This window comes from Oncorhynchus nerka, linkage group LG24 (assembly GCF_034236695.1).
Source record: "Oncorhynchus nerka isolate Pitt River linkage group LG24, Oner_Uvic_2.0, whole genome shotgun sequence".
In the NCBI taxonomy this organism is placed as follows: Eukaryota; Metazoa; Chordata; class Actinopteri; order Salmoniformes; family Salmonidae; genus Oncorhynchus; species Oncorhynchus nerka.
Window position 1 is genome coordinate 13115029 of NC_088419.1, and position 25132 is coordinate 13140160.

The 25132-nt window shown below is 44.3% G+C and overlaps 1 protein-coding gene across 3 annotated transcripts in view; it reads right to left on the reverse strand.

The window, feature by feature from the left end:
* The window catches only part of kif26aa (kinesin family member 26Aa), a 191312-nt gene that overhangs the window by 21459 nt on the left and 144721 nt on the right, over positions 1–25132 (reverse strand). For all 3 annotated transcript variants that reach the window (XM_065008629.1, XM_065008628.1, XM_065008630.1), the window contains 5 exons: positions 22186–22381; positions 10354–10563; positions 7218–7311; positions 4898–5160; positions 3490–3673 (listed from right to left, as the gene is read on the reverse strand). In XM_065008629.1, the coding sequence (XP_064864701.1) occupies positions 3490–3673; positions 4898–5160; positions 7218–7311; positions 10354–10563; positions 22186–22381 (947 nt within the window). The remainder of the gene's footprint in view (positions 1–3489; positions 3674–4897; positions 5161–7217; positions 7312–10353; positions 10564–22185; positions 22382–25132) is intronic.

A 25132-nucleotide genomic window follows, 5' to 3' on the forward strand; every position in this document is an offset into this window, starting at 1 on the left:
CTCTCTGTACTTTGCTCTGTTCATCTTTCCCTCGATCCTGACCAGTCTCCCAATTCCTGCCGCTGAAAAACATCCCCACAGCATGATGCTGCCACCACCATGCTTCCCTGTAGGGATGGTGCCATGTTTCTTCCAGACATGACATTTGGCATTCAGGCCAAAGAGTTCAATCTTGGTTTCATCAGACCAGAGAATTTTGTTTCTCATGGTCTGAGAGTCTTTAGGTGCCTTTTGGCAAACTCCAAGCGGGCTGTCGTGCCTTTCACTGAGGAGTGGTTTCCGTCTGGCCGCTCTATTATAAAGGCCTGATTGCTGAAGTGCTGCAGAGATGGTTGTCCTTCTGTAAGGAACTCTACAGCTCTGTCAGAGTGACCATTGGGTTCTTGGTCACCTCGCTGACCAAAGCCCTTCTCCCCCGACTGCTCAGTTTGGCCGGGGTGCCAGTTCTAGTAAAAGTCTTGGTGGTTCCAAACTTCTTCCATTTAAGAATGATGGAGGCCACTGTGTTCTCGGGGATCTTTAATGCTGCAGACATTTTTTGGTATCCATCCCCAGATCTGTGCTTTGACATAATCCTTTCTTTGAGCTCTACGGACAATTCCTTCGACCTCCTGGCTTATAGGGTATTGTGTGTAGATTGCTGAGGATTAAAAAAAATGTAATTTAATACATTTTAGAATAAGGCTAACGTAACAAAATGTGGAAAAAGTCAAGGGCTCTGAATACTTTCCGAAGGCAATGTACTTGGCTGTCACAACAACAAATTATTTTCATGATACTTATTCCGCGACTAATTTGTTACCCGACCTGCTAACACTGACAGTAAAGCTAGGAAAGCTGTTGCATTATACTTACATCACTGTTTCTTTAGCTTATTCGCCGATTAGCTGACGTTAGCTGTCTAACGTTTAACTTCATCTCGATCTAATTCGCTAGTCTCAGATATGTCAAGTAACTACTTCCAGTGTTTTCCTGCCCTTGGACGGTCTAAGTATTTAGAAAAGAGGATTCTTGTTGGCTTGCCTATATGTCCTTTCATCTTGCCCCAGACCAGCTGGGGAGACAACCCTACCAAATGACCGAAACCAGCGGAATATCCAGGTTTGCATAAATAGCCAAATGCAGAAGAATATTATAGCTGGTTTTTTTAATGGATACAGCTCACTAGTCCTTACTACATGATGATTAGCAATCTTTATGCAATACACATAGCTAGTTAGATGAAAAACAAGTGTTACGAATTTACCAGTGATGAAGTGCTTGGAACACACGTATAAATGTATTGAGTAACCGGAGCCCACAGCTTGAAGCCTGAAACCATGAGGCTTGTCTAACCTGGTCCTTGGGGAGTTGATGAAACTCCATTTGATGGTGTTTTCTCCTACTATTGTTCAAACAAAAACAATATGGAACAGCTTTCCGGCATCTTAAAAGCAGGGTTACTTAGATCTGTTGGGATAGGCTCTTTGACTGATAATGATGACATACATTCCATGCGACAGTCTAGCTGTTCATGTTAACATTTTTACGTTTAGAATTGTGTTTTTTTTTGGTATGATGTCATTTGTTGATTAAGACGACATGGAATTATATTAAAATGACCAATCAAGCATATACAAAATGATTATAGAATGTAAAAAAAAAAAAACAGCCGTTGTCGGGTTATGATTAAAGTAGGCAATTTAACAAAGGAGTGAAGGGAGTACCCTACGGCTGTATCCTACTCTGGGCGTGGTCACGTTATGCCTTGCCTTGCCGTGTGTATCTATGAATCAAGAGTTATGGACAGTCGGCTCAGAAGTGACAATCAAAAAGGCTCGCACTTTCGGGAGGCTAACTGCTCACAGATAAAAGACATAGTTACGGTTGAGAGGACAGATTCCTTCCCATTTGAGCTCATCTAGGTCAGTGGTATGAAAACTTTGACTCATATCATTAAGAGAAACCCGAACGGTGTCCTGATTTAATACAGTGGTGAGGCTGAAGATTAACCTAGCGTCAGCAAGATTTACATTCCCCTGCGCTCCAGAGTGACAACCCTCCCCGGAACCCGGGAATTGCAAACTAGCCTCCCCTTTTATGTGCTGCTCTATAAACATTCCCAGAAAGAGGACTCAAGCCTCATTACCTATTGAAATGTATTCTGACTCCGGACAGCGTGTGCCGTGTCTACCCCCGCATTGCAGCGAAGGGAGTGTGAAATACTAATGACAGCAGCTAATGTAGAGGATGCGGCGATGACAGGTAGGCTAGGGCAGCGTATAATGAAAATGAGCTAGCCTTCCTTGTTAGTATTCCTGTTAAGGCCTTATCAGCAACTCCAAATGAAGATAATTAATACAAGTTGGATTGGAAAAAAAGAGCAAGAGAGAGAGAGGAAGAGCTAGAGAGAGAGGAAGAGCGGGAGAGAGAGAGAGATAATAGACTTGCTGGATGGCCTAGCCTTTCCAGCAGGCCTTAACATACTAATGATGCATGTGAAATATGTTCTCCAGATAAAAGGGCAAGGGTTTTTCATTGTGCTGATCAGAGTGGCTCCTTTGAGCGTCGAGCAAATTAAAGACGTCATTATCTTTCAAAGGTTTATCTGCATCAATATGGTGGTCAATGTGGAGCTCCAGATCAATATTTAACATCACATGAAAAAGACACCATATTTAACTGTCATCACATGAACAAGACACCATATTTTACTGTCATCACATGAATAAGACACCATATTTAACTGTCATCACATGAATAAGACACCATATTTAACTGTCATCACATGAACAAGACACCATATTTAACTGTCATCACATGAACAAGACACCATATTTAACTGTCATCACATGAATAAGACACCATATTTAACTGTCATCACATGAATAAGACACCATATTTAACTGTCATCACATGAATAAGACACCATATTTAACTGTCATCACATGAATAAGACACCATATTTAACTGTCATCACATGAATAAGACACCATATTTAACTGTCATCACATGAACAAGACACCATATTTAACTGTCATCACATGAACAAGACACCATATTTAACTGTCATCACATGAATAAGACACCATATTTAACTGTCATCACATGAATAAGACACCATATTTAACTGTCATCACATGAATAAGACACCATATTTAACTGTCATCACATGAATAAGACACCATATTTAACTGTCATCCTCCTTCATTATGTAACCTCTGATGACTGATGAAATTCATACATGGGGTAGACTGCGCATTGAATGTCAAATTAACTCGCTAGAAAAAGTTTTGCTTGCCCAGTGTGCTCTGGTGGGTTTACACTATCTGGGCAATTCCATTGATTGAATAGTGCCAGGCAAGTCAAACCAAGCAGTATATATATATATATAAACCAAGTATTTGAAAGAAAACAAATACCTATTTGACCCAGGTGTACTAAGTGCACACACCAGACCAACCATCCCCAACTTCTCCCCCGACACACAGCCACGGGCACCCTACTCACTTCCTCCTTTGACACTCTTCTCCATGCGGTACTGGTAGATGTGGAGGGTGAAGAGCATGTGGGAGTTTCTCCTCTCCTCCTCATCGCAGTGAGGGCGGCTGGTGCTTCGTGCCTCCAGGGCTGTGTCCAGAAAGTAGGCTGCCCGCTCTGCAGTGGCCGCACGCAACTCACTCTGGTTCTGTAGCTGAGGGGGGGAAGAGAGATGAAAAATGAGGGAGACTGAACGAAAGAGAGGAAAGGAGACAACTCATACTAATACTACTGAGACTAGTACTGTACCTCCTACTGTTCCTGCTGTTGTAAAAGATTTTCATGCCAATAAAACCCTTTGAATTGAATTGAGAGAGCGAGACAGAGAGAGAAAGAAATAAAGAGAGAGTGCACGAGAGAGAAAGGGGGAGGTACAGAGAGAGTTGCGAGAAAGGTAAAGACAGAGAGGGAGAGAAAATGGGAGATGAATTAAGAGAGTAAGAGAGACTCCCACACAGACACATAATGAACGAGATGAAAGAGAGAGGGAGACACAAATAGGTGAGAAAAGAACATGGGAGAGACGGACAGGCAAATAAAGACAGACAGCCATAGACATAAAGAAAGAAAAGAAGAGAGGGGTGGGGGTGGGGGCGAGTGAAATGAGAGAGATGAAAAGAGACTGCATTAGAAGGGTCTAGCTAATTGGGCGAACAGCACACATTTCTGGCCCGGCGGAGGGAGTCTCCTGGGTGATCAGGAGGTCAGATATGCGCACAAAGGGAGGGAGAGGTGAGAGAGAGAGAGATAGGGTCCAGGGAGGGAGAGGTGAGAGAGAGAGAGGGTCCAGGGAGGGAGAGGTGAGAGAGAGAGAGAGGGTCCAGGGAGGGAGAGGAGAGAGAGAGAGAGGGTCCAGGGAGGGAGAGGTGAGAGAGAGAGAGAGAGGAGAGGGTCCAGGGAGGGAGAGGTGAGAGAGAGAGAGGGTCCAGGGAGGGAGAGGTGAGAGAGAGAGAGGGTCCAGGGAGGGAGAGGTGAGAGAGAGAGGGTCCAGGGAGGGAGAGGTGAGAGAGAGAGGGTCCAGGGAGGGAGAGGTGAGAGAGAGAGAGGGTCCAGGGAGGGAGAGGTGAGAGAGAGGGTCCAGGGAGGGAGAGGTGAGAGAGAGAGAGGGTCCAGGGAGGGAGAGATGTTGTCTGAGGAAGTCAGGTGGAAGCGGCATCACAAGAGCCCAGGTAGCTAAAGAATTGAAGCATTCAATGACGGGTGATTTATTGTTGAGAAAGGAGCACACAACGTAAGCACAAATTCTAGATATTAAGTCAGAATATAGCTGAACATAGCCTATGCTAGGTTTGTCACAAACTATTAAAATGCTTTCTCTAGAGCTCTCCACCCAAAGCCAACACACACACACACTCCCACTAGCCAACCAGCTCCGTACCTGTGACCCGCAGATGGGGTCCTCGCGCAGGTACACCCCCGGAGACTGGCCATCCTGCAGGCTGCCTGTGGACACATTGGACAGCAGGTCGGTCAGCGCCTCGTCCCGGCCGGAGATCTCCACGGCGGACACGCGGACAGAGAAGCGTGCCCCGGCCTTCTCCTTGCGTTCCTCGATGAGCTTGAAGAGCCAGGAGATGGCGCAGGGAGCCACACCCAGGCTCTGTGTGGAGCAGTCCCGACCAATCATGGTGTACGTCTTACCTGTGGAGGAGGGTTCAGAGGTTATTTGAGGTGGTGAGTGGTGCACTTGTTATACTTGTTGGGTTGTTTTCTCAGACATGGACTAACTAACTTTCAACTGAGATTCTCCATTGAAAGTGCATCTTAGTCCTTGGCTAGACTAAATCTGTGTCCTGTAAACCGGCCTGTCGGATATTAAGTCTGCTCTCCAAAACAGCAGGGGGGCAGGTAGCCTAGTGGTTAAAGCATTGGACTAATAACCGAAAGGTTGGAAGATCAAATCCCCGCGCTGACAAGGTAAACATCTGTTGTTCTGCCCCTGAACAGGCAGTTAACCCACTGTTCCTAGGCCGTCATTGAAAATAAGAATTTGTTCTTAACTGACTTGCCTAATTAAATAAAGGTTAAAAAAACTGTCAAAGGTTGCTTATAGTTATATATTTGTTCAGAAAGGAAATAGCTAGTTCAAATAGGACTAGACAAAAACAGGTTTATGAGTGCAGTCTGCTGATGAAGTAGATAAAAGACAGGTTTATGAGTGCAGTCTGCTGTTGAAGTAGATAAAAGACAGGGTTGACTAAACGTTTTAACCCAATGAGTCCCACCGTATCGCCGGGGCATCTTTAGGCTTCCAACCCATTTTAAACAGTGCGTGTTTGAGCTACAGACTACTGGATTCTACCATTTGATGAGTCTATTTCTCGTGCATCCGTAGATAGCGACCATGTGTAGTCTGTGTGATTAACGGGAGATGAGCTAGAGCGGTGTTTGTGAGACAAGAGCGGATCCCGAAGGGGACCGGGGCCGGGTCTTTCATACAAAAACCTCTATAGAGTCTGAATGGTTTGAGCTACAAACTATTAAAGCTATCTAAACTAATCTATGAAAAGCTGAGACTATCACGAACACGCACATGTTTTGCTCTATGATGTCACCAGCTACACAAGACTCGTTAGGAGGTAAGGGGTTCCCAGGACATAGTGTCTATAATACTGTAACAAGCTCACATAGTTGCTGTCACAAACTCCAAATTCCACACAGTTGTCATTGACTAGTTGGATATAAATTTCCCAGAGTGCAAACAATTTCTGTAACTACAACATTCATATAAATACATTTCTACCTGGTCTTTGGTTTGGCGGACCTTATTTTTCTATTCGTATCCATAAAAGTCATGAATGCAACTGTTTATGTCAAATTATTTTGTGTTCTACTTACAGCCCTGGTTGTCCTGAAAAGGAAATGGTAAAACACTTCATCGTGAGGCTAAATATAGAGGCTGGAGAAAAACCAATGTCAGATAAATGAAATACTGGAATCTCGTGACTAATAGGGTTAAGTGAAGTCTAGGGATGTGGATCAAATATAAATATTTGTAGCAGTAAAAGAAGTAACAGCAGAAGTAGAAGTTAACAAACTACACGGGAGATCTGAAGTCCTCATCAGTGGGTTTGGCAGAGACCTACACAGCCGGAGGAGAAACAAAGGACTAGATAAAAGGACAGACTGGTCTAACAACCAGATGGAAAACAAGGGCACTTTACATTCTGCATAAAGCTCTTTCTCTCTCTCTCTTTTTCCCACTCTCAAAAAAACATGCGCGCCAGTACACACACACACACACACACACACACACACACACACACCCATCCTACAACATTATACTGAAGAGGCCGCTGCCTTCCTTCTCTCTGCCTGTCCTTCAAAGCTCTCCACACAAACTCAAAGAGGGCTTTAAAATAAGGCAGACAAAACAAAAGGGGATTCTCCATCTCTCTGCTCTATTGTAAACAATCATTGGGACTCCCAGCAGGAAATGAAATCCGTGAAGTGGTTTCCTAATGGGAAAGGGGGGTAGGGACCCACAATGGTGGAGTCAATTAAAACGGGGACCTCTGTTCAGTCAGTCATCTAGTTTGTTTCTTGAGGTGTGAAAACAGGAAATTAAACTGTTTGACACATTAATGGGCCGTCATTCGTTATTTCAAGGGCATAGATTTGTGTGTGTGTGTGTGTGTGTGTGTGTGTGTGTGTGTGTGTGTGTGTGTGTGTGTGTGTGTGTGTGTGTGTGGTCATACCGAGGTTGGCATGGCCTAAGCAGAAGATGCAGCCATCTGCACCGTTCACCACCGATTGGATGACCTCCGCCACCGTCCCCGAGCACACCTCAGCCTATCAGTAGAAAGCACAGATCATTTCAGCCAACGACAACACAGCATAGCACACCTTAGCCTATCAGTAGAAAGCACAGATCATTTCAGCCAACGACAACACAGCATATCACACCTCAGCCTATCAGTAGAAAGCACAGATCATTTCAGCCAACGACAACACAGCATAGCACACCTCAGCCTATCAGTAGAAAGCACAGATCATTTCAGCCAACGACAACACAGCATAGCACACCTCAGCCTATCAGTAGAAAGCACAGATAATTTCAGCCAACGACAACACAGCATATCACACCTCAGCCTATCAGTAGAAAGCACAGATAATTTCAGCCAACGACAACACAGCATATCACACCTCAGCCTATCAGTAGAAAGCACAGATCACTTCAGCCAACGACAACACAGCATATCACACCTCAGCCTATCAGTAGAAAGCACAGATCATTTCAGCCAACGACAACACAGCATATCACACCTCAGCCTATCAGTAGAAAGCACAGATCACTTCAGCCAACGACAACACAGCATATCACACCTCAGCCTATCAGTAGAAAGCACAGATCACTTCAGCCAACGACAACACAGCATATCACACCTCAGCCTATCAGTAGAAAGCACAGATCATTTCAGCCAACGACAACACAGCATATCACACCTCAGTGTGACTGAGTCTCTGCGTGCAGAACATTGTTTGTGACTTCAGATCATTTGACATCACAGGACATCCCAATAGCAAAGAGGCAAACACAACCAAGCAGGAAAACAAAGCACAGCACCATGTCAAACATACAAGGAGGAGCCATCTACAACCCTTTGGATGCATATCAAACGCAAACACTTCTAAGACCTAAAAGCACTAGGGGCGAGAGTTCGTAGGTTGCAGTTTATTTCTACACGTTGCATCACGTTGCAAATCTCTCTTGGTTGTTTTAATATGAATGACCCGTCCACTTTATTCACAGTAGCAGAACTTACATATAGGGTAGCACATTGCAGCTATAGGTCAGTGGTTTTCAACCTGTGGTCCGCTGATTTTTATTAATTCATTCCTTTAACGGTCTGAGTATTTCTGGTATTACAAAGATTTTCTAATTCATTTCCACAATGCAATTGTTAATAACAATACAGATACATTTATTTTGTTACATTCACTTACTACAATTGACCAAATTTGACCACCAAGATATTTGATTGGATTGGGACCTGCTGGCCTAGGTAATGCTGCCTCGCTTGGCAATCTCATGACTCTGCCTGTTTCCAGGATGCAGAGTAGACCTGCATTGCATAATATGGACATATAACGTTTAACGTTCTCAGCTCTCTCTCTCTGATCAGTCCGATTGCCAGCTCAGTTTTCTCTCTGATCAATCCCATAGCAGCCTCAGTTTTCTCTCTGATCAGTCCCATAGCAGACAGGCAGAGCCACAAAGCCTCCATGATGAAGTGTTCAAACTCTGGCACTACGCCTCGTGTGTGTGTGTGTGTGTATGTGTGAGAGAGAGAGTGAGGAGTGTGTTGCTGTGTTTGTGTGTATGTGTGTATGTGTGTGTGTGTGTGTGTGTGTGTGTGTGTGTGTGTGTGTGTGTGTGTGTGTGTGTGTGTGTGCGTGTGTGTGTGTGCAGGTTGACTGGCAGTGTTCTAATAGGAGCTCGACAGTAGCTCTGAAGTCTTCTTCTTCAAAGCCGCCTCTCCTTTGAGCAGTAGGGTCACCAATCATCAGGCTGACGTTGTCTGACAGGATACCCTCTAACCTGTAGCACAGCGCGTGTTGCAGCTAAAACTGGTGCAGGCAGAAAGTTTGTTGTTTCTTTCTCCCCTGCACTCTGGGGCTGGTTTCTGATGCAGGGCTATATCCTCACACAACCATCACCACAACCACCCAACCACCCACCACCCCCACCCATCCACCACCACCACCACCACCCCTACCCACCCACCCACCACCATCATCATCACCACCACCATCACCACCAACCACCACCATCATCACTACCACCACCTACCCCCACCACCATCATCGTCACCACCATCATCATCACCACCACCACCACCATCACCACCACCACTAACCACCATCACCACCACGACCATCGTCACCACCACCACCTACCCCCCACCACCATCATCATCACCACCACCATCATCACCACCACCACCATCATCACCACCACCACCACCACCACCACCATCGTCACCACCACCACCACCACCATCACCACCACCATCATCACCACCACCACCACCACCATCATCACCACCACCACCACCACCGTCACCACCACCACCACTACCACCATCACCCCCACCACCACGACCATCACCATCACCACCACCACCACCACCACCATCGTCACCACCACCACCACCACCATCACCACCACCATCATCACCACCACCACCACCACCATCATCACCACCACCACCACCACCGTCACCACCACCACCACTACCACCATCACCCCCACCACCACGACCATCACCATCACCACCACCACCACCACCATCGTCACCACCACCACCATCACCACCACCATCACCATCACCACCACCATCACCACCACTACCACCATCACCCCCACCACCACGACCATCACCACCACCACCACCACCCACCCACCACCATGCACTGTGCAATTAGATATGTATTTTTGGAAAGCTTGGCTAAGCCCTGACTGGAATTCAAAGCACTTTGACTTTAAAGGGACCAACTGCTTAGCCTGTTCCCAACCCCCATGTCCAAAAATAGGAGCTGTGGTCACTTTCCCACCCTCCTCCCCCTTGGACATCTCATCATATCAAGAACATCATACAACGCCACGGTTCGTCAACGCAGGTTCTGGAGAGCCACAGAGTGGGAAGGCTTTTTTTCCCCAGCCCAGCACTAACACACCTGTTTCAGCTAATCAACTAATCATCAGGCTCCTCATTAGTTTAATCAGTTAGTTGAATTAGTTGAAATTGTGTTAATGCTGGGCAAAAACAAAAGCCTGTACAACCTGTGAGGACAGGGGCAGCGGGGTTGGGGAGAGTGTCTGTGGCTTACTTGTGATGCATCCTGGGAGAAAACAGCATCGAAAGCAAACATCTTGGGGGCGGCTGCGGCGGCGCGCCTCTGGGCAGCACTGGAGTGGCAGTTAGCGGACGTTTCGCAGAGGGTGAGCTGCTTCTTGCGGGCGTCCACCTTTAGAAATGACCTGGACTCCGAGGTGTTGCTGGAGCCCTGGGCAGAGCAGATGCGTACCATCACTTTGACCTGCAGAGAGAAAACAACGTCCAACCCCCCCAAAAAAATGTCAATGTATAATGTTGAGTGTGTAATGAACAGTGTTTATATTGGTATACAGTAGCATGTCTAAGACAATGTTCCACTCAGGGACATTAAAGTTCATCCTTTCCTAGTGACTTTTTAAAATCAAAAGCTCACATTGCAGAAAGGTCAAGTCAGCCTTGCCAATACAGGTGTTTCTATCTCAAGAGAAATTACTAGGTTAAGTGTAAAACTATATACACAACACACCTGCTTACTGCTTCATGCTAATGATAATTCACCTGGTCCTGCTAAAACTAAACTGAGGCACTAAAGCTAACGCTAATTAGCGTACCTCAATAAACTTTAGCATTGTGACACTACCTTGTGTACTTAGATAACTTAACCTGTCATGGTGTAGCATGAATGGAGACAACATCACCGAGCATCAACATCACCAAGCATGCATGCATGCTACGCTACCCCTCTTCAGTTACCTTGCCAAGGATTATCCTTCACATTTTTTAATTTTATTTAACTAGGCAAGTCAGTTAAGAACAAATTCTTATTTTCAATGACGGCCTAGGAACAGTGGGTTAACTGCCTGTTCAGGGGCAGAACGACAGATTTGTACCTTGTCAGCTCGGGGATTTGAACTTGCAACCTTCCGGTTACTAGTCCAACGCTCTAACCACTAGGCTACCCTGCCGCCCCGTTTGCTGAGACTTGGATGTGCGACTTGGCAGCATGGGGATATTCCGATTCCCGTACTCCCCACTCCTTCTCCCTCCTGCCTCATCCTCCGGCTCAGGAATATCCCACCAGTGACATGTGGGGATTCTCCAGACTGAAGAGGCTGTCCCTGACCTTAGCATGTCATTGACTTGGGTACTGTAGTATCAAACCAAAACAACAACACTTCGTGAGGAATGAAGCTGGTTTGTTTTCTATGAGTCCAGCAAGTACTTGGCTCAGTCTTCCATCTACGATGTCAAAGCCCACAGCAGCTGGCTAAACACTGACCAGGCTAGTGTAGTGTAGTGTAGTGTCGGCTCTGACAGCTCCCATTCTCCAAAGGGTTTTTATTGTGCCCATCAAATAGCAGCTGAATCTGCAGTTTATTCTGAAGGGGAGGTTAAGTTCAAAACCAATAACAATCTTGGGGCGGCAGCAGTTTTGAAAACGATGTGACCCTGACCAAGTCAAGCGAATCTTAACCTCTAACTCACTCCACCACTAGGAATGGATGGACCAAAGAAGACCAGAAGCCTTTTATCAATCTGGTCAATTCAAAAGAAAAACTAAACCGGAGGATTTTAAATTATTTTCTTTTACAGTTCATGACGTGTAGTTCTTGACAGAACAGTTTAGTCCTGATCTGTTGGCTATAATATACCTGCAGTACCAAATCACAGTAAAACTAACAGTTCGAAGGATAACAAAATGAAAACAAATGAGAATACACTATCATTTAATTTGCTATAATGTCTGGTGATGTTCAATACCCAGCAGAACCTGTGGCAACAAATCTAAGTAAATGAAGTGATAAAAAAAGATGATATAAGCCGTCGGCTGCAGTTAAGCTGTTGCTGATTTTGGCTGCGCTCCACGTGCTTCGAGTTTGTTGACATTCTACCACCGTTATCATTAGCGACTCAGTCTAGTGACCTGGAAATGAGCCACCCCCAACAGCTGTATCACGAAATTCATCTTGTTCATAAAATATAGCATGTTCCAAATCGCTCCCAATATAGAAGTGCTGTGTCTATCCTGATTAAATCTCTCCATTTGGATTGCGTTCAACAATAGGCACACATTTACAGTTTCTGGATTAAAGTTCCTCTTTCGGTTTAGCCTTTTCCATCATCCTAATCGATAAATCAAATTGATCAATTAACGTGTCACTCAGCGAGCAAAACAATGCTCCCCCCTCATTGAATATGCATATCCGTACCTCAATTATGTGTCATAATTTGAACAAACCCCAATGAATTGAAAACCACTAATTGAGATTAATACATTCAAATCAGTTCCTTTCATGGTGGCATTAAGCCTCTTACATGAGTTTTAACTCTGCATGTGTGGGTGAAGGTTTATTCTGATTGGCTGACAAGTAGCCAGTCTTCCATTACCAGTGACAGTGCTACTCTTCCAGATAGATTAGTCATATACAGTGAGGACAGTGCTGCTCTTCCAGATAGATTAGTCATATACAGTGAGGACAGTGCTACTCTTCCAGATAGATTAGTCATATACAGTGAGGACAGTGCTACTCTTCCAGATAGATTAGTCATGTACAGTGAGGACAGTGCTACTCTTCCAGATAGATTAGTCATATACAGTGAGGACAGTGCTACTCTTCCAGATAGATTAGTCATATACAGTGAGGACAGTGCTACTCTTCCAGATAGATTAGTCATATACAGTGAGGACAGTGCTACTCTTCCAGATAGATTAGTCATATACAGTGAGGACAGTGCTACTCTTCCAGATAGATTAGTCATATACAGTGAGGACAGTGCTACTCTTCCAGATAGATTAGTCATATACAGTGAGGACAGTGCTACTCTTCCAGATAGATTAGTCATATACAGTGAGGACAGTGCTACTCTTCCAGATAGATTAGTCATATACAGTGAGGACAGTGCTACTCTTCCAGATAGATTAGTCATATACAGTGAGGACAGTGCTACTCTTCCAGATAGATTAGTCATATACAGTGAGGACAGTGCTACTCTTCCAGATAGATTAGTCATGTACAGTGAGGACAGTGCTACTCTTCCAGATAGATTAGTCATATACAGTGAGGACAGTGCTACTCTTCCAGATAGATTAGTCATATACAGTGAGGACAGTGCTACTCTTCCAGATAGATTAGTCATATACAGTGAGGACAGTGCTACTCTTCCAGATAGATTAGTCATATACAGTGAGGACAGTGCTACTCTTCCAGATAGATTAGTCATATACAGTGAGGACAGTGCTACTCTTCCAGATAGATTAGTCATATACAGTGAGGACAGTGCTACTCTTTAGTCAGATAGATTAGTCAGATAGATTACAGTGAGGACAGTGCTACTCTTCCAGATAGATTAGTCATATACAGTGAGGACAGTGCTACTCTTCCAGATAGATTAGTCATATACAGTGAGGACAGTGCTACTCTTCCAGATAGATTAGTCATATACAGTGAGGACAGTGCTACTCTTCCAGATAGATTAGTCATATACAGTGAGGACAGTGCTACTCTTCCAGATAGATTAGTCATATACAGTGAGGACAGTGCTACTCTTCCAGATAGATTAGTCATATACAGTGAGGACAGTGCTACTCTTCCAGATAGATTAGTCATATACAGTGAGGACAGTGCTACTCTTCCAGATAGATTAGTCATATACAGTGAGGACAGTGCTACTCTTCCAGATAGATTAGTCATATACAGTGAGGACAGTGCTACTCTTCCAGATAGATTAGTCATATACAGTGAGGACAGTGCTACTCTTCCAGATAGATTAGTCATATACAGTGAGGACAGTGCTACTCTTCCAGATAGATTAGTCATATACAGTGAGCTCCAAAAGTATTGGGACAGTGACATGTTTTTAGTTGTTTTGACTCTGTACTCCAGCACTTTGGATTTTAGGGGACCAAAAGCATTGGGACAAATTCACTTATATGTGTATTAAAGTAGTTCAAAGTTAAGTATATGGACCCATATTCATATCATAGCATGCACTGTTTACATCATTGTTGCTGTTCATTCTGGTTGTGTTCCAGATTATTTTGTGTCCAATAGAAATGGTAAATAGAATGGTAAATAATGTATTGTGTCATTTTGGAGTCACTTTTATTATAAATAAGAATATAATATGTTTCTAAACACTTCTACATTAATGTGGATGCTACCATGAATACAGATAATCCTGAAAGAATCATGAATTTTGATGAATGAGAAAGTTACAGACGACAAATATACCCCCAAGACTTTCTAACCATTACAATAACAGGGGAGGTTAGCATTTTGGGGGGGTATGATCTGTCTCTCTGTCTCTCTCTCTCTCGCCCATGGCGGGGGCAGCCCCATTTGACCCAGAAAAACCCCTGCTCTGTATGCTCCAGACAGCCGGCAGACAGAGGGAAAGGTTGAGGAGTTTTAATTTGATTTGAACGGAAGCCAGCATGGACACACACCGGTGGTTTTTCCCCTCTCATTTCAAATAGTGCTGAAAGGTTTGGCACCCCGGTGGCGGGGGTAAGGAGAGAGAGAGAGAGAGAGAGAGAGAGAGAGAGAGAGAGAGAGAAATGAAGAGAGAGAGAGATAAGGAGAGAGAGAGGGATAAGAAGAGAGAGGGATAAAGAGAGAGAGAGAGATGAAGAGAGAGAGAGAGATGAAGAGAGCAAGAGAGAGAGACCGATTAAGAGAGAGGGAGATAAAGAGAGAGAGAGGGAGCGAGAGAGAGAGAGAGAGAGGGAGAGAGAGAGAGACAGAGAGAGAGGGAGAGAGAGATGAAGAGAGAGAGACAGAGAGAGAGGGAGAGAGAGAGAGATGAAGAGAGAGAGAGAGAGAGAGAGAGAGAGAGAGAGAGATGAAGAGAGATGAAGAGAACGCGAGAGAGAGAGAGAGAGAGAGAGAGAGAGGTAGTGAGATAGAGACAGAGAGAGAGAGAGAGAGAGAGAGAGAGAGAGAGAGAGAGAGAGTGAAACGTGTGTCAGTTGGTGCTTGCAACACCAGGTTTGTGGGTCCGATTCCCAGGGGGGTCCAGTATGAAAATGTATTAACTTCATGTAAGTCGCTCTGGATAAGAGTGTCTGCTAAATTACAAAAATGTAGAAAGAGCATACCATGTCATTATTGTCTACTATAGTCCCCAAACATTTCACCGAACAATGACGTACAAGCAATTAAAGACGAGAGAACCAACACCACAACCTGCTAGAGCTTGAAAGAACATGCCTCTCCAGCATGGTCCGATTGCTATCATTCACTCACTGTAAACAGATTTTTATAGCCTAACCACCAGGGCCCGCTTCCTGTAGTGTGACTACAAACAGCTTGAGCATTTACAACCGCAGCAAACAGATAGATTAAGAATTCAATCCCCTGACAATGAGGGTCTCTGTGTCTAGGACTGAATTACAATAGTCTTCCCTCACATGTAACGTAGTATCAAGCGAGAAGTTTGGCTTTCTATTTCCCACAAGCGTTGGAGTTGGGGTTAGGCAGCTCGTCAAAGGAGTATTGTGCTGAGGATTTCCGTGAGCGTGCATTGCAATGAGTCGAGTTTACGCTCCGCAAGACAATGTTTAGCTATCAACTAGACATATTCAGCATTCCGACAACATATTTTCTTCATTCCTTCATTTGCATCCCAATGGGGGACCATTACATAGTGTATTTCAGACAACAGGTCAGCTACAGGACGTTTAAGACTGGTTTCAAAGCTTCCCCAGTGATGTGTGGGTGCCCTCTTTTCAAAATGTACACTTTATTTATTGATAAGATGAAACACAATATTGAATTGGAATCCACTGTGCCAAATCATGTATGCCTCCATCTACACACTGTTCCCCTTCAATCCCCTTGACCCTTCTTTTTTCCTCTTTCTGCTCTCTCATCTCTTAGCTCCACCCCTCCCACATCACTTTACCCAATACCTCCTTCCGGTCCAGACAGATCTTAATTCTCAAAGGCTGCGTTTACACAGGCTGCCTAATTCTGATATTTTGCTCAATTATTGAGTGGCAAATTATCAGAATTGGGCTGCCAGTGTAAACACAGCCAATACCTATTTATGCAGTAACAGTAGTAGCAGTGACAGTAACAATAACAGTAGTAACAGTAGTAACAGTAACAGTAGCAGTAACAGTAACAGTAGTAACCGTAGTAGCAGTAACAGTAGTAACAGTAGCAGTAGTAACAGTAACATTAGTAACAGTAGCAGTAACAGTAGTAACAGTAGTAACAGTAGCAGTAAAAGTAACAGTAACAGTAGTAACAGTAACAGTAACAGTAGTAACAGTAACAGTAGTAACAGTAGCAGTAACAGTAGCAGTAACAGTAGTAACAGCAGTAACAGTAGCAGTAACAGTAGTAACAGCAGTAACAGCAGCAGTAACAGTAGTAACAGCAGTAACAGTAGCAGTAACAGTAGTAACAGCAGTAACAGCAGCAGTAACAGTAACAGTAGTAACAGCAGTAACAGTAGCAGTAACAGTAGCAACAGTAGCAGTAACAGTAGCAACAGTAGCAGTAACAGTAGCAACAGTAGCAGTAACAGTAGCAACAGTAGCAGTAACAGTAGCAACAGTAGCAGTAACAGTAGTAACAGCAGCAGTAACAGTAACAGTAGTAACAGCAGTAACAGTAGCAGTAACAGTAGTAGTAACAGTAGTAACAGTAGCAGTAACAGTAGTAACAGTAGCAGTAACAGTAGTAGTAATAGTAGTAACAGCAGCAGTAACAGTAACAGTAGTAACAGCAGTAACAGTAACAATAGTAACAGTAGCAGTAACAGTAGCAGTAATAGTAGTAACTGTAGTAACAGTAGTAACAGTAGCAGTAACAATAGTACCAGTAGTACCAGTAGTAACAGTAACAGTAGTAACAGTAACAGTAGCAGTAACAGTAGTAACAGTAGCAGTAACAGTAGTAACAGTAGCAGTAACAGTATTAACAATAGTAACAATAGTAACAATAGTAACAGTAGTAACAATAGTAACAGTAGTAACAATAGTAACAGTAATAGTATTAGCAGTGACAGTAACAGTAGTAACAGTAACAGTAGTAACAGTAACAGTAGCAGTAACAGCAGTAACAGTAGTAACAGTAACAGTAGTAACAGTAGCAGTAACAGCAGTAACAGTAGTAACAGCAGCAGTAACAGTAGTAACAGTAGTAACAGTAGCAGTAAAAGTAACAGTAACAGTAGTAACAGTAACAGTAACAGTAGTAACAGTAACAGTAGTAACAGTAACAGTAGTAACAGTAGTAACAGTAACCGTAGTAACAGCAGCAGTAACAGTAGTAGCAGTAACAGTAGTAACAGTAACAGTAACAGTAGTAACAGTAGCAGTAACAGTAGTAACAGTAGTAACAGTAGTAGCAGTGACAGTAACAGTAGTAACAGTAACAGTAACAGTAGTAGAACTAACAGTAGTAACAACAGTAACAGAAAATACTGTGTAAACAAATAATAATGGCACAGTGTGAAGTCTGAAACACTTTCCCCAGGAAGGAACCACAATTTTTGGCTGTAGGGCAAAGAACTGCAAAGCAGCCAAAAATACATCTGTATTCAAGAGTTACAGCCCGCCACAACGCTTTCCGAGCTCATTGGGCCTCATTAAATTATTTCCTCTGCTTCCTTGATGCGGAGCTCATTAACAATTTTGCAACTTTGTGCCCCAGATGTACGATTAGCGACTTCAAAAAGTTTACGCAGAACTCCTGACAGCAGCAGTCTTGAAGACGAGACGCCTAACAGAACTCAGAATGTGAGATGATAGGATCACAGAGGTATCGCGTTTCTGGCTCTTTTCATGTTAGCCCTCCTGCTGACTTACTGAACAGCGGTAATGAGGAGATACCGAAGAGACATCACCTCATCCCCCACCGTGAATAGTAAAGGAATAGGCTGTTATAGCCTTCCCACCTGCAACTGCCTGTACAGTCACATTAACTCGTCGTACTTTGTGGGGAGAATGATGAGACAAAGGGAAAACGTTTCAGTTTTGGGCCAAAACACCACCATGATTAAGAGAAATGTTCATATTAAAGTTATTTTCAAGAGTTGAAGACATAAGTCAAATGGCCAATCATCTGGTGCCTGTACAGTAGCACAAACCAGTCATGTGGGGGATTGATGGGTCTACAAAAAATGATTAGGTTCCAGACCAAAACTCTGATTTAGAGAAACAGCCAATCAGAGATGTCCAGTTATGTCAATACTTCCAAGACATAAATCGAATGGCCAACCAGCGTGACTGAAGCTAAAGGGGCGGGGGGCTGGCATTATGGGGAGGGGGTCATTCTGTGGCCATCCACGCCAGTTTCAAGCAGCTTTTGGCACCACATCCATGGGCTCCCAGGGAGTGAGGAATCACTTGGCCTCCAGGAGCAGGGCCACTCAGGCAGCCCATTGGGCTCCATGGTGAATGAGGAGGTGCCAAATTGGCCCACAGACAGACAACCATGGTGCACTTCACCGTGATGTCAGCATTCATAATGAAATCAAAGATACATGCCCATACCCAAGCAGCCAATGGGCATAAACTGTGCACCTTGGTCCGAATGAAGGTATTCCAGAAGCCCGCATTGTCCATATAGCGGGGAGCTGTTGTGAAGGGATATAAGGACATAAGCCAATACCTCTCATGCTCTAGTCCACCTGTCAGTCTACTGGCTGGCCTGTGAGACGAGGAGGGAGGGGCTGTATCAGGACCCGTGTCTAATCCACTTTAGGATAATCGCTTCACGCTGTGTAATCTCCACTGAGCAGCACAGGCCTGGCGCTGGATTTGACAATGAACTCTGACGGCTACTCATTTGATCCGCAGCCAAGTCAGAGCTGAGCATTAACGAGACTAAACCCAATGCCTGCTTACACGAGGTGTGAGGGAGGAGGGAGATGGGGGGGGGGGTACCAAGGTCCCTAAACACATTACGTAATGTCTAGTCTCGTAAACAACCCTGGAAATATTTTTTTTACAGTGAAGCCCAGAAGTACTAGTTGTTTACAGGCTAACTTCAGGTTATGAATTGCTATGAGCTGTCTCTGCTTGGAATCCATGAAGCGGAGCGGCTAAATACGCTGAAACAAATGTCGACTCGAAACTTGTAAAAATGAAAAAACACAGCTCTTCATCTTGCATCTGACCGTGTGAAAGCGTATCAACGACTAGAAGAGGAGGTGAGAGGAGGTGAGATGCCAACAGATGAGGAGTGGAAAAGAGCAGCTTGCGCTGTCTACGTAGATGAAAATTCATGGCTTCCAATGAGCATGACTTTATACACTGCCTGTCAGATAGAGTAGCAGACCAAAACACCCACACTTACTCATCCAGACTTGTTGTAATCCAGCAGAAAATGTTGTTTCAGCAAAACTCATAGATTAACAGACATTCTTCTGTTAGATTGGTTGCTGAATCTGAGTACAGTATGTGTGTTTGAGGGTATCTGAGAGTGATTGTGTGTTTTGCATTAGATCAACACACCATTGTCTTAGTCAATCAGGACAATGAGCCTTTAGTCAATAGTAGAAAGGTGAGTTGATTTAGCTTCACAAAAATGCAGTTGATTTGCAAAAGGAATCTCCCCTAAACAAAATGTTCCCACCTTGTTCCTAGGCCTCTCATCGCACTGATTCACACAGATACCCATGCCCTCAAAACACAAACTTTTTCCAACACTTTTTTCTCACAAATGGACCCCCATTCTGTGAGCGGAATGTTCTCCACACAGATTATCACCTCTGAATGTCGTTGAGCACTCTCCAAATCATACTCACAATTTTTACACACTGATACAGCCTGTCACTCACTCGATGAGAGGAATGCTCTCATCTCATATGGACCGGGATTCATAAAATGCCAACGGCCTGGGAATCGGCGAGACGGGTCCCGCACACAAGCCCACAGCGGAGATGTTATCTTGACCTTTTACTTTAGACCAGCGTAACACCAGCATAACAAATAGGCTTCAGCAAAGTGTCCTTTGTATAAACCACGCCCACCCACGTCCAAATGACATCCCAAAAGGGCTCTTCTGAGAATACAGTGAAACTCACAACGAATTATAACATTAGGAGTCAAAACTACAGTTGTAGTCGGAAGTTTACATACACTTAGGTTGGAGTCAATAAAACTTGTTTTTCCACCAATCCACACATTTCTTGTTAACAAACTATAGTTTTGGAAAGTCGGTTAGGACATCTACTTTGTGCATGACACAAGTTATTTTTCCAACAATTGTTTACAGACAGATTATTTCACTTATAATTCACTGTTTCACAATTCCAGTGGGTCAGAAGTTCACATACACTAAGTTGACTGTGCCTTAAAACAGCTTGGAGAATTCCAGAAAATGATGTCATGGATTTAGAAACTTCTGATAGGCTAATTGACATAATTTGAGTCAATTGGAGGTGTACCTGTGGATGTATTTCAAGGCCTACCTTCAAACTCAGTGCCTCTTTGATTGACATCATGGGGAAATCAAAAGAAATCAGCCAAGACCTCAGAAAAAAATTGTAACAAGATATCAAGACATCAGTCAGGAAGTTAAGCTTCGTCGCAAATGGGTCTTCCAAATGGACAATGACGCCAAGCATACTTCCAAAGTTGTGGCAAAATGGCTTAAGGACAACAAAGTCAAGGTGTTGGAATAGCCATCATAAAGCCCTGACCTCAATCTTATAGAAAAATTGTGGGCAGAACTGAAAAAGCGTGTGCGCGCAAGGAGGCCTACAAACCTGACTCAGATACACCAGCTCTATCAGGAGGAATGGGCCAAAATTCACCCAACTTATTGTGGGAAGCTTGTGGAAGGCTACCCGAAATGTTTGACCCAAGTTAAACAATTTAAAGGCAATGCCGGCAAATACTAATTAAGTGTTTGTAAAATTCTGACCCACTGGGAATATGATAAAATAAATAAAAGCTGAAATAAATCACTCTCTCTACTATTATTCTGACATTTCACTTTCTTAAAATAAAGTGGTGATCCTAACTGACGTAAAACAGTTTTTAATAGGATTAAGTGTCAGGAATTGTGAAAAACTGAGTGTAAATGTATTATATCCGTCCTGTTTGGCCCTGTCCGGGGGTGTCATCGGATGGGGCCACAGTGTCTCCTGACCCCTCCTGTCTCAGCCTCCAGTATTTATGCTGCAGTAGTTTATGTGTCGGGGGGCTAGGGTCAGTTTGTTATATCTGGAGTACTTCCCCTGTCTTATCTGGTGTCCTGTGTGAATATAAGTATGCTCTCTCTAATTCTCTCTTTCTCTCTTTCTTTCTCTCTCTCGGAGGACCTGAGCCCTAGGACCATGCCTCAGGACTAACTGACATGATGACTCCTTGCTGTCCCCAGTCCACCTGGCCGTGCTACTGCTCCAGTTTCAATTGTTCTGCCTGTGATTATTATTATTTGACCATGCTGGTCATTTATGAACATTTGAACATCTTGGCCATGTTCTGTTATAATCTCCACCCAGCACAGCCAGAAGAGGACTGGCCACCCCACATAGCCTGGTTCCTCTCTGGGTTTCTTCCTAGGTTTTGGCCTTTCTAGGGAGCTTTTCCTAGCCACCGTGCTTCTACACCTGCATTGCTTGCTGTTTGGTGTTTTAGGCTGGGTTTCTGTACAGCACTTTGAGATATCAGCTGATGTACGAAGGGCTATATAAATAAATTTGATTTGATTTGATATGGCTAAGGTGTATGTAAACTTCCAACTTCAACTGTATGTTACACCAATGACATAGTACTATGACCAGACCAGTCTGTTACTCTACACTACCTGATACCTGAAGATACCATGCCCCTGACTCCACATGGTAACAATTTTACCATCAAGCAAAAAAGATACCAAAGTCAAAATGAAAGAAAGTCCACAATCCCAAATGGTCCTACCTTTCCCATCCCTGGGGTGTCCTTGACCTTTGAACCGGCCCGGAGGAGGCATGGCGGCACGGCAGGTGGGGACAGCTGCAGGGCGCCGCTGAAGCCACCTGTGTAGACCAGGGGCTCGGCAGGTTCGGGTGGAGACTGGAGCTGAGGCTGCTGGGGCTTCTTCCGCTTGGACGAGAGGCTGAGCTTCTGGGCGGCCCTGTGGAGAGGGAAAGACGAGTTATGATAAAGAGTGTGGGGCAGTCCAGCGGTTCTCAGAAATCTTCATGACAGTGTTCACCTTACTTGAGGATGATTTAACACTTGAAATTAACAAGTAGGTTCCCTTGATATGCATACACCCTTGAGGCCTTTTTTAGATAGCGGCCATGTTGAAAGGAGCATATTCATGGACCATCACTTTTTAGTATATACCCTATAAGCTAGGCTGGAAAACACTTCAAAAGGTTGCTCCATACATCACACATCAAAAAGCAAACTCCTAATATCTCAAAGGCTTCAGAGCCCTTATCGGAGAGTAGTATTGACTTAATAATTCCATAGCTAGGTCGTGTCCTCAAGACTTTTATAAAACATTATCAAGAGTGAACAGACACATTTTGGACAGTATTGATCGGCTGTCTGGAATCCAAGGTCATTATGCTGTCATCATGCCTGCAACTAAGTACGACTGGTGTTCTCAGTCTGCATAAGTAAAGGTTCACACACAAACACACACTCTGTTGGAGATGCACCTATTGGCAGACACAAACACACACACACACACACACACACACACACACACACACACACACACACACACACAAACACACACTCTGTTGGAGACGCACCTATTGGCAGACACAAACATACACACTCACACACACACACACACACTCATGCCAGAGGGGGGTCAGAGTACGTCCTCGTCTCCTTTCAGCTGTCACTGTTGCACATTGAACACTTTGCCCTGGCCTGCCTTCAAACAGCCGCGCTACTTTCCCCCTGTCAACAAGACAGCTGCTTCATGTCAGCCCTCTTCAGACAGATGATTAAGGTCAGCATTGAGGGGGAGTGGAAGTCCACATGTTTAATACAGTCCAGGGATTGGACCAGTGTGTTATGTATACTGTTAGAGAAAGTCCAGGGATTGGAACAGTGTGTTATGCTGTTAGATAAAGTCCAGGGTTTGGACCAGTGTGTTATGTTTGCTGTTAGAGAAGTCCAGGGATTGGAACAGTGTGTTATGTATACTGTTAGAGAAGTCCAGGGATTGGAACAGTGTGTTATGTATACTGTTAGAGAAAGTCCAGGGATTGGAACAGTGTGTTATGCTGTTAGATAAAGTCCAGGGTTTGGACCAGTGTGTTATGTATGCTGTTAGAGAAAGTCCAGGGATTGGAACAGTGTGTTATGTATACTGTTAGAGAAAGTCCAGGGATTGGAACAGTGTGTTATGCTGTTAGAGAAAGTCCAGGGATTGGAACCGTGTGTTATGCTGTTAGAGAAAGTCCAGGGATTGGAACAGTGTGTTATGCTGTTAGAGAAAGTCCAGGGTTTGGAACAGTGTGTTATGTTTGCTGTTAGAGAAAGTCCAGGGATTGGAACAGTGTGTTATGCTGTTAGAGAAGTCCAGGGATTGGAACAGTGTGTTATGCTGTTAGAGAAAGTCCAGGGATTGGAACCGTGTGTTATGCTGTTAGAGAAAGTCCAGGGATTGGAACAGTGTGTTATGTTTGCTGTTAGAGAAAGTCCAGGGATTGGAACTGTGTATTATGCTGTTAGAGAAAGTCCAGGGATTGGAACAGTGTGTTATGTTTGCTGTTAGAGAAAGTCCAGGGATTGGAACCGTGTGTTATGCTGTTAGAGAAAGTCCAGGGATTGGAACAGTGTGTTATGCTGTTAGAGAAAGTCCAGGGATTGGACCAGTGTGTTATGCTGTTAGAGAAAGTGGAAAATAATAGGTCTGGAGGTACATGAAGACATATCGCTAGGCTCCACCGTTGACAGTTAAGCCATGAATGAAAGATAGAAGATCCAGGTTGCGTCCAAACCACATCCATCAACTTAACCAACACTTGAATCGTCTGGGTCAACCCACGGGGTGGGTTCAGTTCTAGCTGTTCGCCAGCAGGGGCACTGTGAGAGTGAGCTCTGGAGTGAGATCGAGAGAGAGAGAGAGAGAGAGAGAGAGAGAGAGAGAGAGAGAGAGAGAGAGAGAGAGCCAACGAGAGGGTTTTGGAATGTCCTTTTGAGTTTTACATAATGCATGTCATGCCAATAAAGCACCTTGAATTGAGAGAAAGAGAGAGAGTGGGGTTGTCTGCGTCTGTCCCGGCAGGGGGTCGATGTACAAACTCTGCTCTCAGCGCATCTGTACTCTTACTCCTCACTTCCCTCCTGTCCCTCTTTCTCTCTGTCCCTGACTTTCCTCTTTCCTTTCCATTCGTCTCTTTCAGACACTTCACCAGAACATAATCAGGGAACACCGTGTAAACCGTGTGTGTGTGTGTGTGTGTGTGTGTGTGTGTATGTGTGTGTGTCTGCGTGTGTGTGCGTGCGTGTGCGTGTGTGTGCGCGCGCGCGCGTGTGTGTGTGTGTGTCAGACAGAAAGGATGGAGACAGTGCAGTGCTGGCAACAGAACTCATCGGCGCCAAACTGATCCTGAGGGACAGGGCTGCAGCTGAAACAGTCTGCCTCACAAATGGCACCCTATTCCCCATGTAGTGTATTACTTTTGCACCCTCCCTCCCTCCCATAGGGCTCTGGTCAAAAGGAGTACACTTTATAGGGAATAGGCAACCATTGAGGACATTGAAAATGCACAGTGAAAGCCTTATTATGCAGTCTATGTGTATGTTAAGGCAAAGTAAATGTTAGTTTTTTAATAAAGCCAACAGAGGACTCTGAAGTGAACGTAACACTGTATCTGGGGAGAAAGACGCTGACATTTACATGTACATCTACAGT